Below are 15,773 nucleotides of genomic sequence, written 5' to 3' on the forward strand. Positions count from 1 at the left end.
GGCCGCAGTTTGGGGATGCCTGGGTTTGAGGAAGAAAGTTGATAAAAGCTTCAACACCCACAATCCTTTCCATTTGTTATTATTATTCTTCCAATTAAGGTACCAACTTCCTTCCTCATGGATGCTCTATGCCTCTGGAAAGCACATGAAACGAAGAACATTGGCAGCCCACCTCCACATTTAAGAAAGCTTCACCTGTTGGAAAAATAAGGGCTCTCTCACATGAATTCTTCACACTGCCATTTTAAAAATGAACAAATCTTGAGGTCTCTTGGCACAGGCATACAGATTGATTGCAACCATCTTCATAGCGCATACAACTGATTTTTTACAGGCACTCCCAGTGTACTACTGCTCTCAGCAGCAGCACAAACAAGGAAACAAACCATTAGCGAGCCTGTGTCATGACACCTTTTTTGTTTGCGGAAGGCACTCCCTTACTGACCTCTTTCTCATGCTCCTCACATAAGTATTCTCCAAGGTTCTTCGGCCTGTTTTTCACCAGCTCACGCTGCAGACTATCAAACTTTGACTTGAACCAGTGGTGAGCTTCCTCAAGGTTAGCAGTTATCTGCAGCAGGGAAGGCATTCAAACTCAGTTACATTCCAACCTCATGGTCCAGGCATCCTTTGAAACAAATCACCTTGTCAAAAGGTTTGAAATCTTTGAACGTATTTCTGTACAGGCTATCCAGGCATCCCCAAACTGCGGCCCTCCAGATGTTTCGGCCTACAACTCCCATGATCCCTAGCTAACAGGACCAGTGGTTGGGGAAGATGGGAATTGTAGTCCAAAACATCTGGAGGGTCGAAGTCGGGGGATGCCTGGACTAATCCATCAGGTTAATTCATCATGAGGTGCCTTCCTTGTTCCCAGTCATTGGTACAAATCTGATAAGGATCAGACATATATCGTACTCCCCAACAGGATCAGACCCCGTTTTGTATTATTGTATTATTATAAAGCAAAATAAATGCTTATCATCTTTTAAGGATCCCTCTTATTGTACCTACAAAGCTCAGCCTCTTAAATGTCTTGCTTGCAACTTAGTTAACAAAACAATAATATAATCATTTATGAAAGCAAGACCATTAAAGAGGTTTTGTTAAAATCAGAGTGCACATATGTTAGCACTCAAATGCGTAACTAGTATTTTGTAATGTTAAGGTTAGGCATGACTGGGTAAATTTAATATAGTTGTATGTAGAGTAGCCTAGAATACAAGAAATTGTGCACCCATCCTTTGCACAGTAAGGATTTAACTGCAGTGCTGTAATCTGAGGCACAGCTCTTAAGAATGTGTCACCTCCAGCTGATTTGCAACAACATTCATACAAGTGTGTGTATATTTCATGTGAATTCTCCTCGCATGCTCAGAAGTCTATCACATTGAACTCTCTTTTTCTTTGATACGGTGACACCTCTCACTGCTCAGCTGCGATACTGTCGTGTTATACTGACATGACAATTCCTCTCCCCCTCTGCTTCGATACTTACATGTTCCGATTCTTTGCTGGCTTCTTTCAATTTCTGTTCGGTTTCCTCTTTGCATTTCTTCAAGTGCCTGACTGTGTCTTCCAAAGCCTTGAATGTTACGGAAAAGTCAGAATGAAATAGCTTGCCATTCTTCTGCAGAGCAGATGGTTCTTAAGTCTAGATTCTTAACTGATGCCCCACACCCAACCTGGAAAACAGAAGCTCACTTCTATGGACCTCTTTGCTATGGGCTATCTTACGATGTACAGAGCTTGGGGCTGGGGAAGAGAGCCACTGATGGATGCCTGAGCAGCCACTGCCATGGAGACAAATGCCAAAGTGTGTTCAGCAGCCACAACCCTTTAGCTCGGTGGGGCCATGGCACCATTACCTGACACTCTTCCTGAATCCGCTGCCTTTGCTTCTGTTCTGCGACCAGCTGGTTCTCAAGGTTTCTGTTTTCAGTTTCCATCACTTGCTGATTTCTGGCTAGCTGCTGCATCTCGCCTTGCATCTTTGTTAACTCAGCGACAAATTCTTTGATCCTAAGGGACTACAGCATGAAAAGACATCAGATCCCGCGACCCCATGCACGCATTTCAATCTGGTCTCCACTCCCACCTGCTGCACAGAGAAGAGATTCTACCTGCTCGTGGTTTTTCTTCTGGTACTGCTGCTTCATCTCTTCCATTTGCCTCAATTCCGTTTCAATCTCCTGGAAATAAATCACAAAAGCGATAGGGGAACATCCCGAGAAAATGCCTTGCTTCCGTGACAGAATGCAGTTATTATTAAGCGGCGCCTGCCTCTCTCCTGAAGTTTTGTTCTGATGCAATTCAACAACAGGAAGCATAGTTAAATCTCACTGGATTGTGCCCACAAATAGTAAGCCAAGGAGGGAGAGACTATAGCACTGCCCTCCAAAATAAAGCGATGTTGCACAGCTGTTGCCTTGCTTCCCCTCGGACATAAAAACCAGGGCAGGGTGTTGGGCAGCAAAAAGGATCGTGAAGCAAAGGCTGATCTAGGGGACAGTCAACTAAAGTCCCAGTAATTTTAAGTGCTAGCATTGAGGGCCCTAAGCAAATTCCTCGTTGCACCTAGGGCTGGGCAATATCTGGTTTTCAGCTTTGTGATATATCAACAACTAAACATTGTGATATACTGATATATCACAATGTGTGAAATAAGGATGGCGCAATGTAGAGGCATTGGCTGGCTTCACCGTTTTTCCCACATTGTGATTTTTGTAAAACACACACACACATCTTGATTCACAAAAATTATAAAACCAGTATCATGATATAGACTTCAAACTGGTTTGGGGCAATATATCACCCAGCCCTAACACACATCATATTTCGCGATACATTGCCAGGTCAAAAACTATGAAACTAATATCACAATACAGTGGTACCTCGGGTTACAGATGCTTCAGGTTACAGACTCCGCTAACCCAGAAATAGTACCTCAGGTTAAGAACTTTGCTTCAGGATGAGAACAGAAATCGTGTGGTGGCGGTGCGGTGGCAGCGGGAGGCCCCATTAGCTAAAGTGGTACCTCGGGTTAAGAACAGTTTCAGGTTAAGAACGGACCTCCAGAACGAATTAAGTTCTTAAGCCGAGGTACCACTGTACGGCCTTCAAACTGGTTTGGGACGATATATCAATATGGCACCCACCCATAGATGCAACTTATCCTTAAATTTTCCTACTCCCTCAAAATCATTTGACAAGTGGTACCTGGTGAGAGACGCAGGAAACAGTGGTCTGTACTGTAACGATGATCCATGTTCTGTTATTTAATACAGCAATTTTTTAATCCAGTCACAATTGGCCCTATCAAACCACCTTCTATGGATGCGGAGCACACACGTTTTGCCTGTTTCCAAACAGCATGTACAGTGGTACCTCAGTTTAAGGACACAATTGGTTCCGGGGAGCCATTCGCTCCCCAAGCAGTACTTAACGGAGTGCTTCTTCCGCGAATGTGCAAAGCGCCAATAGAGTGCTTCTGCGCATGTGTACGCTGTGCAGTTCGCTTCTGCACACCCGTGCGCCACGAAACCCGGAAGTAAACACTTCTGGGTCCGCTGAGTACTCAAACCACAGCGGACGTAAACCGAGGTATGACTGTATAACTGAAAAAGCCAAACTCCTGCCTCCCTGACAATGATCCAATAGAAAACACCTGACTTGCCAGCTTTTATCTGTGCTGAAAATGCAAAGGAAACTTAATAGATTACATATCAATGCAATTTAGCACTGTATAGCGCTACTCTACTTCTGCAAGAGCCAGTTGGTTTGCAGCTGCAATAGAAACTCAGCTAAGTGGAACACAATGAGCAGGTCCCTTTGAAGTCTCCAATTATCTATCTGGTATCCGGTTGCTACTGAGGAGTGGAGAGGGCAACTTTCAAAATGGTAGATTGCAGGCTGTGTTAAAATCATTTGCATGAAACACACACACACTGCACACCGGCTCACCTTTATCTTGCCTGCATTTTGCGCATTGTTAGTCCTGGCATTGAAGTACTGCGTGATTAATGCTTTCTGTCTCTTCAGCTTCTCCTTCTGACTGGCCAGAGCTGCCTCCTGCTCGGCTACCTTTGCCCGCAGTTCCCTGTTAAGGCGTGACATTTCTCCAGATTTAGTGCAGGCCTCCTCGAGGGCTTTCTTCAGCTACAGGGCACCAAGAAAGGGCAAGTTCATGCTCACTTCAAGAAGAAGAAAAAAGGGTGCTCAACACTCACTTCTAAACAACTGTTCTGCTCCCATAACCCCAAGAGCTTTCCAGATCTTGGTTTACTACCTGAAGGCAATTTGTCCAGGGCTTGTTGGGTTAGGGGGGATATTTTCAGTCCAGGGGCCACATGAGTAGGGACAGAAGCAAACATGGGTGTGGCCAGAGGAAGCGGGACTTGGGTGAAGAGGTGTTGCCTAGGGAGAGTGGCCGGGGGGGGGGGGGGGAAGGGGGCTTGGACAGCCATGTTTGATACCTGGGCCTCAGGTTCATCACTCCTAGCTCTAGGACTATTATTACTTCTTTAGAGTCAGACAAGTCCTTGGGTAAAACTCCAGGCAAGTTAGATCAGGGTTTCCCAAACTTTGGTCTCCAGCTGTTTTTGGACTATAACTCCCATCATCCCTAGCTAGCAGGACCAGTGGTCAGGGATTATGGGAAATGTAGTCCAAAACCAGCTGGAGACCCAAGTTTGAGGAACCCTGAGCTAGATGGACAAAAAGTCTGACTTGGTCTAAAGCTGCTATCTATGTTCCCGTGGTTTTTAGCCAGCTGCAGCCTCATGAAGCAAGCTATGGCTTCGGATTATGATTTTGTTGACAGTCAACAAACCAGTTGTGTGTGAAGACTGCCAAGCAGCCACAGCTTAACAAATGCTCAGCCATGGCTTAAGAAACAACAGTTTAGCATTATGTGCAAACTAGGCTTAAAGGAAGTTAGCAAAAGGGGAAAGGAAAATCAGGACCATGGCACCTGCGCTGAAATTAACTTCTTATAGTAATACTGGTCTCAGCTAAGCACATTAATTTATTGAGAGTTGGAAACTCTTATATATTGGAAAATATTCAGTTTCTTTAATATAAAGAAAATTCATTCTATTTCCTTCCCGGCATGTTTGTATTTTGTAAAAAAAAATAATAATTAAAGGAAGAATAAAAGGAAGAACAATTCTAGGAGAGTTGCAAAGAGAACACACAAAGAAAACCACCAATTTGGGGAAGAAGGTGGAAAGAAGAGTGAAGGAAGAGGTACAACATATTGAGAGAGTGTCAAAAGTTGAATGTGAGGGTGGGGGGGAATGATCCATGATTTAAAGTTGGCTTGGTTGGAAGCCATTAACCATAGTTTTCCAGGTTCATATGTAACAGGAAGCAATGGCTAAGTGCTGAATCCTGGATTGTTCAGCTACTTGCCGAAAGGGAGCCCATACATATCCTGGCTTATGAAGCCAGGATTTTCACCTCAGCATTTACGTGCAACCATGACCACCGAGAAAAACAACTATTCCACCTCCTCACACCTCAGCCGATTCCTTTTGAGCAGCCTTCTTGGTTACTTCCCGTTCACTCTGAAACTGTTTCTTCAGAGTCTCAAGGCGATCTGCATACAACTTTACTTCCACCTTGGTTTCCTCAATTAACTGGTCCCTTTAGCAAGGCAGAGGAAAGTAGATTAACAGGAGGCCACTCACTTTTTCAGGAAAGTAAAGTCTGAAAACATGCAGCTTCCCAAATGTGTGTTTTTTCTTCCCTTTACAATTCATTCCCCACCGAGACTCTGGGTTCCTCAGACAAATTTCAAAGCTGCGGACCCCCCCTCTGCACATTGTAGGCCCTGCCTTGCCAAGCTTATAGCTCAGCAGGTAGCAAGTTTCTACTGCCTTGAAAATCAGATCTGGAATTCAACTGTTCAGATTGGAAAGGCAAAATCTCTTGCCTAGCTAAGTCTTACCTGCATTCTATTAGTTCTTGGCACTCTGCTTCTTTGCTTTCCAGTTCATCTCGAATAAGCATAAGCTGGCTTTGCAGAGCACTGTTGGTCTGCAGAGTCTGCTCTAAATTTTGGGCAAGTTTCTTGTTGTCTGCTTTGGAGGCCTCCAGAATTTTACAAAGAGTTTCCATCTTTTAGGGGGAGAAAACACAGGGTAGCAATGATTCTATTTATGAAACATACAGTTGTGAAGCAACAATTTTATTCAGATGATTAAACAACTTATGCCGCTGTCCCTATGAATCTTAATCTGGGAATGGCTTCATGGATGGGAAAAAACCCAGTAAAACGAATGGTCAGTTGCCAAATACACATTTTGCTCAGACTAATTACACCAATTATTTACAGACAAAAGAACTTTGTTCCTGTTATGCAAGATGCAAACCTTCCAGACAGGCCATCTATGCTGAATGTATTGTTGGTTTTAGTCTATTATAGCCACTGGAAGATGCTGGTTTTTTACCTTAAAGCTGTGTTGAGATTGCAAGGTCATTTTGCTGTGACATTCCTCCAGCTCTGCCTCTAGCATCAGAATTCTTTGCTGGCTTTGGGTCCTGCAAAAGGAAGCAAAGAGACGATGCACGAGAGAACACACAAAGGCAAAGGGCAATAGGGAAGCTTCCTCCATGTTTTCTTCCATCCAAAAAAATTAATTCCACTCTGCTCTTGAGGCATACACAGTTGAAAGACTCCTCGAATATTCTCAGACAATGGTTTGGTTTGCACATAATGCTAAGCCGTGGCTTGCTTAGCAAACCAATATTTTAACCATGAGTTGTCCCACAGACGATCCATCAAACCATAGCTTGTTTCTTCAAAGTTTGCATTGTTTTCCAGCTGCTCCTTCCTCATGCCTTTGTAGTTTGCCGAGCTTCCGAGGTGGGGTGACACACCAAAGGCTATGACCAACACCGTAACACCAAGCCGTGGTTATAGCAAACCATGGTTCATACGTCAGCAACACATCATGGCATCAGACTGTGGTTTCATGGTGCTGAACAAACATGTTAGGCTGCTGGGCAGGGTTCACACATAGCACTAGGTTATGGTTTAATAAATTGTCATTTAGATAAGCAATAGCTTGTACCGCTTTGCTTCCATTTTACATAAAGCATCCATATTAATTACTCCTGGTTTTTCCAATGGCATCAGTACAAACAGCATTCAAGTTAACTGTTCCACCTTTTCTTTTCTTTTTTCTTTTCTTTTCCTTTCCCTTTTCTTTTCTACAAATGTATTGATGGACTGCTAGAAGATCAAACCTATCCATTCTTAAGGAAATCAGCCCTGAGTGCTCCCTGGAAGGACAGATCGTGAAGCTGAGGCTCCAATACTTTGGCCACCTCATGAGAAGAGAAGAATCCTTGGAAAAGACCCTGATGTTGGGAAAGATGGAGGGCACTAGGAGAAGGGGACGACAGAGGACGAGATGGTTGGACAGTGTTCTCGAAGCTACGAACATGAGTTTGACCAAACTGCGGGAGGCAGTGGAAGACAGGAGTGCCTGGCGTGCTATGGTCCATGGGGTCACGAAGAGTCGGACACGACTAAACGACTAAACAACAACAACAAATTGAGAGACCCCTTCCAGGTCCTTTGTCTTTCTTCCATTCATTTTCAGCCTAGTCAATGGTTATCATCATTCCCTCATTTGATCTTGATCTATCTGACATTAAGTAACTCTCTCACAATTTCAACCAACTATGCCGCCAGTTTCTTATTTTTAAATGCAGACCATAAATTACCCAATGTTTCAGGGAAGACCATTCATAAAAAAGCAGATAGTCTGAAATGATTCCCCCCTGAAATGATTCCTTATATTATCTGCAATTATCATCTCCCCCCCTTATATTATCCAACTCAGTGTTTTTTTTTTAAGTTCCCACTAAATGTGTGTTTTGCTTTAAGCTTTGTTCCACCATGTACCTGGAATGCCATACAAAGCAGGCAGCCAAGTTACCTGTCCTTCTTCAGGTCAGCCACCTCGGAATCCTTGCGTCCCAGCTCAGTCTGAATCTTCTCCAGAGCCACCTGCATTTTGTTATGAGAGCCCAACACATTCTCCAACATAGCTGTCACTTTGGCATTGTCTTGCTTCGACTCTTCCAGCTTGCGTCGCAGATTCGTCATCTAAAGTACAAAAGGGGGATGGGAAAGAGCAGGGGGTCTCAATCACGATTATTTGGGACGGTATTGGGACAGAAACGACAGCTCGGTGGGCAGAGGGCCTGCTTTGCTTGCTGAAGGTCCCAGGTTCTGTTCCTGACATTTCCACTTCAAGGATATATCAGGTATCCCTGGCAAGACCATTGAAACACTGGATGGCCAGACAAAGGCCAAACCCTGCCAGACAAAAACAGAGTAGGCAAGATGGACCAGTTGTGTGATTCTGTATAAATGCAGCTTTGCGTGCTCAGCAAATTGCACCTTTACAATCGTACCTTGGATCCCAAACGCCTGGCGAGTCGAACGTTTTGTCCCCCAAATGCCACAAACCTGGAAGTGAGTGTTCCGGTTTGCGAATGTTCTTTGGAACCCAAACGTCCGACGCAACTTCCGCAGCTTCTGATTGGCTGCAGGAGCTTCCTGCAGCCAATCAAGCCGTGATTTGGAGTCAAATGTTTCGGAAGGCAAACGGACTTCCGGAATGGATTCCATTCGACCTCCGAGGGATCACTGTACTTTGGGCTCTGAGAACGTCACCTCAATCTCCTTCATCCCTGATAATAAGCATTTATAAAATGCCTATCCTGAAAACAGCCAAAATCAATGACAATGAGATTGGCATCTGCATGCTGTCTGTTTGTCAAATGTTTCATGGGAAAACATACAAATTGATCAGATTTTCTCCTCCTTCCCCGTTTTATACAGAGAGGTTTAATTTTTAAAAACTGGATTAGACTTATATCCCATTCTTCCTTCAAGAAGCTCCAACAAGCTCGCACAGAGTTTGCCAAGGTATTCTCCCACCCAGACACCAAAAAGGAGACCCACTTGGCTCTAACAACATTGACAGCACCGCTTCCCCTCAAATTATCGTTTGTGCCCCCAATTTTGTACCTTGGTACCACGCCGGGGGAGGGGGGGGGGATCAGACCTCAACGGCCGATTCATTTCATACATTCTTTCCATAGATTTCTATCCTGCCTTTCAAGACATTCTTTTCTCAAGGCAACTCACAACAAATATAAAACAATTTTCAAATAGCAAACATCAATATCTAAACTATTAAAAACTTTTTTCCTAAATAGCAAACATCAATATCTAAACTACAGTATTAAGAACTAACACAAGAGCATCAATGAGACCAGCAAACCAATACAAGGAGTGACAGAATCATAATTTTAAAAAATGATTTAAAACAAAGAGGATCGTTAATCCAGTCCATCTTTTCTCTAAACTGGCCCTGAGTGTGATTGTTTCCTCTTACACCATGTTGATTTTTTACTTTTTAGATGGGGCCAACTGATTCCAATCTCCAATAATGATTCTTTCTCAAAAATAAAACAAGGTTTCTATTTGGGGAATTAGCACTTGAAAGGCATCCGTATCTCAGGACTGGACGGACAGGTGATGCAGAGGAGAAATTCCAAAACACACATTGTGGTAGGTTTGCTGCAACAAAGTTTGGACAAAGCTAAAGCACCCAAACAACATTTGCTACCTTGTGTTTCTCTCTTTCTTCAGTTGCACTTATTTGCCCTTTGAGCTTCTGGTTCTCTCTCAGCGCTTCATCTCGGGTTTTGACGGTCACAGAAAAATCGTCCTCTCTGCAGACAAGGGCAGACTGTGTCTTTTACAAAAACAGAGGAGGGGGGGGAAGAGAAATGTGCTTCTTAAGTGCCAGGAACTGGTTCAAAGAGTACAGAAAAGATTTTCACAGCATTTGGGCATCCTGGTCTTTTCAGCCCTGTAGATAAAAGTACAGGACAAATGGCCTGACCAGGCCCATTTAAAACACTGATAGGGCTGCCACACGCCCAGTAATTTCTGAAAGGCACTGCTTCGTCCTGGATCTTAGACAAGTCAGTCGAAGAATCACATGCCCTGGTTTTTACTTTTTGAAATATGGCAACTCTAAATACTGACTAGCCCATTCTCCTACCTGTGTGCCACAATCGTTGTGAGGGGTTTGACAAGCTATTTGCTCAGAGGTTTTCCAGAAAAAAAGGTAAAGGAAAAGGACCCCTGGATGGTTAAGTCCAGTCAAAGACAACTATGGGGCTGCAGTGCTCATCTCGCTCCATAGGCCAAGGGAGCCGGCGTTTGTCCACGGACAGCTTTCCGGGTCATGTGGCCAGCATGACTAAGCCTCTTCTGGCACAACGGGACACCGTGACGGAAACCAGAGCGCACGGAAATGCCGTTTACTCTCCCGCCGCAGGGAAACCTATTTACCGTATGTACTTGCACTGGCATGCTTTCGAATTGCTAGGTTGGCAGAAGCTGGGACAGAGCAACGGGAGCTCATTCCGTCGCGGGGATTCGAACTGCCGACCTTCTGATCGGCAAGCCCAAGAGGCTCAGTGGTTTAGACCACAGTGCCACCCGCGTCCCAATTTTCCAGGACCTCCATTTCCCCAGTTCATATTAAGATCTAAGGCGCACACAGTACATTACCACCTTTTAACATACGGCCAGGTTTCTCAATTTGGATCGGACCTGGTTTGGGGAGATGGGGGGAGCCCATCCATCAAAACACAGTATTTCGTAAGTAACAATAGGGTAGGTACATCGCTTCCCAAAGCACCGGGGAAACACTGAATGCAGAGGAAACGGGAATTGTGTGCACAGCCTCAGTTATTAGGTCCGGCTACATTTTATGCAAACCTCTCCATCTTCACAATTTTCAGGCTTGGCACTCACCCTCTGAAGATCTGTCCCCTCACTGGCTCTATCCCACTCAGTTTCTAAGTCACTGGTATTTTTTTTAGTGTCCAGCTTTTCTTTCATGGACTTTATAGCCCTGAAGAGAACCCTCGGAGACGCAGGGGGACAATCCCCGCACTCCGAGGCAGCCTCTCTTCCAGGCAGATCTGTCATGAAACGAACTCTGCGCTCAGGGGAGCAGGCAGTAGAAGGTCGCCTACGAAGTCCCTTGGTCTCACAGGCCAGGCATGATCGAAAACGCTCATTGGATTTCTGCGGCCAGCAATTCTCGGATGACTTTCTTTTTTGGAGAGGCATTTTTACTATAGCACTAGCTGCCCGAGCAGGAGAAACGAAACAACTGGAGAAGGCAACGCGAGACAAAAACAAATGCCCCTAATGTCTAGCAACTTAATGGTTGGCGAGGGCTCCATTTGCAAATCCTGCCTCTCAGCCCAACGACGAGTCAATTTATAAGAGTTGTTGCGTCACTGAGGGAGTCTAAAGGAAGCCATTTTAAATCTGCGCTTCTTGGTGGCTGTTTGAAGTTTAAATGCTCAACAACCCCTCCTATTCAAAGATAAATCAACATGTGTTCTCTCTGATGTCACCAAGACATCACCCTGCTCTAATTGTGATGTCATGAGGCCTAACCTCTGAGCTCAAAGTGTGACCCAAACAGGGTAGAACAGCTCACCAATCAGGTTTCTTCCAGTCAAATTAGGGGGAGGAGTTGCACAGACCGGTAAGTAGACCTGAATTCCACTCCTGATTCTGTGTTTTTAAAACTACCTTTACACCTAATGTCTTTTTCATTGTATGTTTGGTTTAAACTCCTTGAGAGCATAGATGCTCTTCTCCTGATCTTGTATCAACACCACTCACCTGATTACAACAACAATGGCTCGTACCTTACAATTTTCCTGGGTCGCATTAACCAAGTCCTATGTGGAGCAGACTCACTGAAATTAATGAACCTAAGTTAGTTGTGCTCATTAGCTTCAATAGGTCTATTGTGAGTAGGACTAGCTTTGAAAATCACCCTCTGTAATCCTTACATAGGGACAAGGTACGTTTGAATGATTAATCTCACACAGAGTTTCTTCTTAAAATTTAACGTACGCACATACATATTAACAGAACGTAAGCGAAAGTGTCTCTACTTTCAGATATTGAGGTTTTCAAAATGGGGGTGGGGGAGGGGGCGCCAGGGACCTACCACTGTCTATGTTTATTTAAATATTATGTATGAACTGAAGATTGTGCAGACATATTGCCTTCATCCTGAGCAGCCACACAGGAACTAAATGTGGGACAGCCTGCCTAGGAGTCGATTTTGTCAAGTCTGCTAATCAAACGCTTTCTTTCCACTTGCTTCCCTTCAAGCCAGCACAAAACCTGAGATAATGATGATGGCGACGACTACAATTTATTATCCACCACTTTGCCCTAAGGTCCCAGGATGGATCGCAACAATTACGACGCGACATTGCACAATGTTTAAAAGCAGTTTTGAGAAACTTAAAATTACAAAAATAACATGCGTCCCACGAATATACATCTGAAGTGCTGGGGGATAATTGTGTACACTTGAAAACATTGGCAGCTTTAAGATAAATTCAACAGTGTATATAAGTTTTGATGGAAGAAACAATGGAATACTGAATGGTTTAGTTTATGTAAAATATGCAGGGATTTATTGCTGTGCAAAATGAACCATGGAAAGAGAAGGGAAGTCATTGATATTTTAAGGTTGTTTAAATAAGTATTCTAAATTGTAAAACAGAAAATTTAATAAAAATCATTTTATACACACACACACTCACACACTCTAAAGTGTGAAACATCTTCTGGGCAGGAGGTTGTGTGTGTGTCAGAACAAGCTAACTTTTGGCGCCACAGCCATCCTGGAGACAGTAGTGCCTCGCATTCAAGTGCTCCAGTCCTCGTGACAACTCTGGGAATCCCCAAGCGAGGCCAAGCCTTCCCTATGGCTTTGGGAGCTATAGAAAGTGATGGACCCTCAATCCATCTCTTTGGCCCAGAGGCAATTGTGCAGGATATGAGAGTGGACTTGGAGCAAGGACAAGGTGGAAAGCCTTCCATCTTTCTTGGCCGAGTTTCTCCCCTTCCCCCTGCAATATTTCTTCACTTACTAGCCGTACCGAGAAATCATATATTCAGGTGAGGCCGAATATAAAGTCCCAGCGTAGGTCGTGCATTTCGAAAGCAGTCAGGCAGGCCTTACAACGGCAGAACGTTTATCTGAACAGCCACCGTTTATTCTTATTCTGATTATTTGTCAGAAAGAATAGAGTCCTTTGCTGTGGATTCTTTGCTGTCCAAAACATGAGGGTGTTAACTGAAAGGCATTGCCATTGTTCCAGTACCTGTTTTAGCTTTGCTTCCATCCTCTGTGTGTTGATCCTAATGGAGGCAAGTTCGGCATTCATCTGAAAAGTGGAGCAATAAAAAGCTGAAACGAGGCTCTTCAAAGACAGCTCATTTCCACCAGCAATTTCTTCTGAGTTCTCTGCATTCCATGCATCCATTAACACCAGAATTTAGGTAGTTTCTTTTGGAAAAACCGAATTATTGTTTTCCAGTCCTAATGCTAGTGCAGAGTAGCTGCAAAACAGAATAACAATACCTGACCTATGCTCCGAAAGCTTGATTAAGACTTATAGCACTCTGCTTCCAAATGCAAGGAAATCCAAAATATTGCTGTTTCACTAATGCAGATACTATGTAAATATGCACCAAGTATAATTGCAGTATTCTACTATCAGTGCAAGGATTTCCACTAGCACAGTGGGACTCCCCACCCCTTCTCCTGAATGCATCCTGCAACCTTCCCAAATCTGCTCCAAATGGTTGGGGGAACCCCTAGAACAGATTTCAGGGGCACACAGAGGGAGGAGGAGGAGGAGGAGGAGAGTGGGAAGCTCTGTTGCGCAAGCAGAGATCTTTGCGCTTTCTGAGTACAGAATCTAATTATGTCATGGCACAAAGAAGATTTTCCCCAGCTTGTCCTTCAACCCAGAAAGACTGGCAACACAGAAAGACTGGCAACCCACGCTGTAGGTCAATATAACTGGTACCTGATTACACTTTGTCTCCAAGGCGGTGTTCAGCTTGCGAAGCCGACTGTTTTCTGAACGTGTGTCCTGGAGAGGCTGCATCTTTTCTTCCAGCTGCTTCACTCTAGTCTGTGATAAACAAAAGACGACACATGTTCCAGAGCCTTCTAAAATACGCACCTGCAATCTGGAAACAGCACTGGCGTTTGCCAAACCTGGAGAAAAAGAGGTCCAATGAAGGCACAATTCGGGTGCTATTTAAATAGAACCCACACTGACCGCTTACAGCTATTTTTCTGTGAGTTTGTGCAGGTGCCTTGTTTTCAACTGAGAAAAGCTATTTTGCGAATGCTCTCCTAAACATACATACGTGAAAGCTAAGACCCATTTAAAGGAATGAGACATGATTCCAAGTGAATGGGGTCTGATGCGATACTTGGCAGCTCCCCATGACCTTGATAATGTGTGCTTCCTAGCTAGGTTCATCCTCCTGGTCATTTATTTCTGTCTCCATCCTCGTCTTCCTGTCTAAATAGTCATATAGACTCCAAATGCAAGGCATCGTTTAAATCAGGCATAGGCAAACTCTGGCCCTCCAGATGTTTTGGACCTACAATTCCCATCATCCCTAGCTAACAGGGCCAGTGGTCAGGGATGATGGGAGTTGTAGTCTCAAAAAATCTGGAGGACTGGAGTTTGCCTATGCCTGGTTTAAATTACCGTAAGACTTTTCCCCTTCCTTCTGCCTCTGTAAAGCCTACCTGTTAATTTCTGATGCTGGGAGATTGGCAGCATGAGGGGGGGGGGATGTATATTATATAAACGTAAAGGTAAAGGGTCCAGGTCCAGTCGTGTCTGACTCTGGGGTTGCGGCGCTTATCTCGCTCTATAGGCCGAGGGAGCCGGCGTTTGTCCGCAGACAGCTTCCGGGTCATGTGGCCAGCATGACAGAGCTGCTTCTGGCAAACCAGAGCAGCGCACGGAAACGCCGTTTAGCTTTCCGCTGGAAGCTGGAAGTACACTTTGATGTACTTTCGAACTGCTAGGTGGGCAGGAGCTGGGACCGAGCAACGGGAGCTCACCCCGTTGCAGGGATTCGAACCGCTGACCTTCTGATCAGCAAGCCCTAGACTCTGCCACCTGGGTCCCTTGTATATATTTATACAAATAACAACAACAACAACAACAACAACACACCCCTAGGGGTTTCATTTTCACCCTCTGCATGCCAAACCAGTGAGGCCAAGTTGTTGATTACTGGGGCCAGGTGTCAGACAGCAATATTCAAGGCCATGTTAAGGATGAATGTGTATATGTTGTCTGGGAGGAAGCAAGATCTGTTTTTCAAAGTGTTACTCAAGAGGTATCAGAAGGAAATGTTTGAAAATTTATGAACAACTATTACAGATAGACAGAAGGGGTTTACTCCAGACTCGACTATTTTGAGGAGAGGTTATAACAATGCATAAAAAGCCATAGCAGAAACTGGTAACTGAACAGGTGATGTGTAGGGAGAAGGGATGAATTTATTTTGAAATGATAGTTGGAAAAAAGTTATTTTTTTGGAAGCAGCAAAGGAGGGAGGAAAACAGAGCAGACATCTGGGGGGGGGGGAAAGCCCAACTTTTGAATTTGTATTGATTTGGTGACAATTTGTTTAAAATTATGGAATATCGATCAAAATAAGTTGGCAAAAGAAAGAAAATCTGGTTGCTTTGTTGTTTATAGGCACACTTGGAACTGAAAAGACAACAACATAGCAGAAGTCCAGTGCAGTCTGGCTGGAGCCAAAATCAAATTTCAGGCTCCCTTTGAAAGCTTCAGGGGTGCCCTGG

The 15,773-nt window shown here is 44.3% G+C and overlaps 1 protein-coding gene across 2 annotated transcripts in view; it reads right to left on the reverse strand.

Moving 5' to 3' along the window:
* The window catches only part of CCDC150 (coiled-coil domain containing 150), a 40,325-nt gene that overhangs the window by 1,809 nt on the left and 22,743 nt on the right, over nucleotides 1-15,773 (reverse strand). For both annotated transcript variants that reach the window (XM_088653137.1, XM_060281499.2), the window contains exons 16-27: nucleotides 13,960-14,067; nucleotides 13,249-13,311; nucleotides 9,654-9,782; nucleotides 7,950-8,119; nucleotides 6,453-6,543; nucleotides 5,951-6,120; nucleotides 5,520-5,646; nucleotides 3,964-4,158; nucleotides 2,124-2,192; nucleotides 1,869-2,030; nucleotides 1,499-1,585; nucleotides 446-571 (exon numbers count right to left, since the gene is read on the reverse strand). In XM_088653137.1, coding sequence (XP_088509263.1) covers nucleotides 446-571; nucleotides 1,499-1,585; nucleotides 1,869-2,030; nucleotides 2,124-2,192; nucleotides 3,964-4,158; nucleotides 5,520-5,646; nucleotides 5,951-6,120; nucleotides 6,453-6,543; nucleotides 7,950-8,119; nucleotides 9,654-9,782; nucleotides 13,249-13,311; nucleotides 13,960-14,067 — 1,497 coding nt within the window. The remainder of the gene's footprint in view (nucleotides 1-445; nucleotides 572-1,498; nucleotides 1,586-1,868; nucleotides 2,031-2,123; nucleotides 2,193-3,963; nucleotides 4,159-5,519; nucleotides 5,647-5,950; nucleotides 6,121-6,452; nucleotides 6,544-7,949; nucleotides 8,120-9,653; nucleotides 9,783-13,248; nucleotides 13,312-13,959; nucleotides 14,068-15,773) is intronic.

This window comes from Zootoca vivipara, chromosome 1 (genome assembly GCF_965207765.1).
Source record: "Zootoca vivipara chromosome 1, rZooViv2.hap1.1, whole genome shotgun sequence".
Classification (NCBI taxonomy): Eukaryota; Metazoa; Chordata; class Lepidosauria; order Squamata; family Lacertidae; genus Zootoca; species Zootoca vivipara.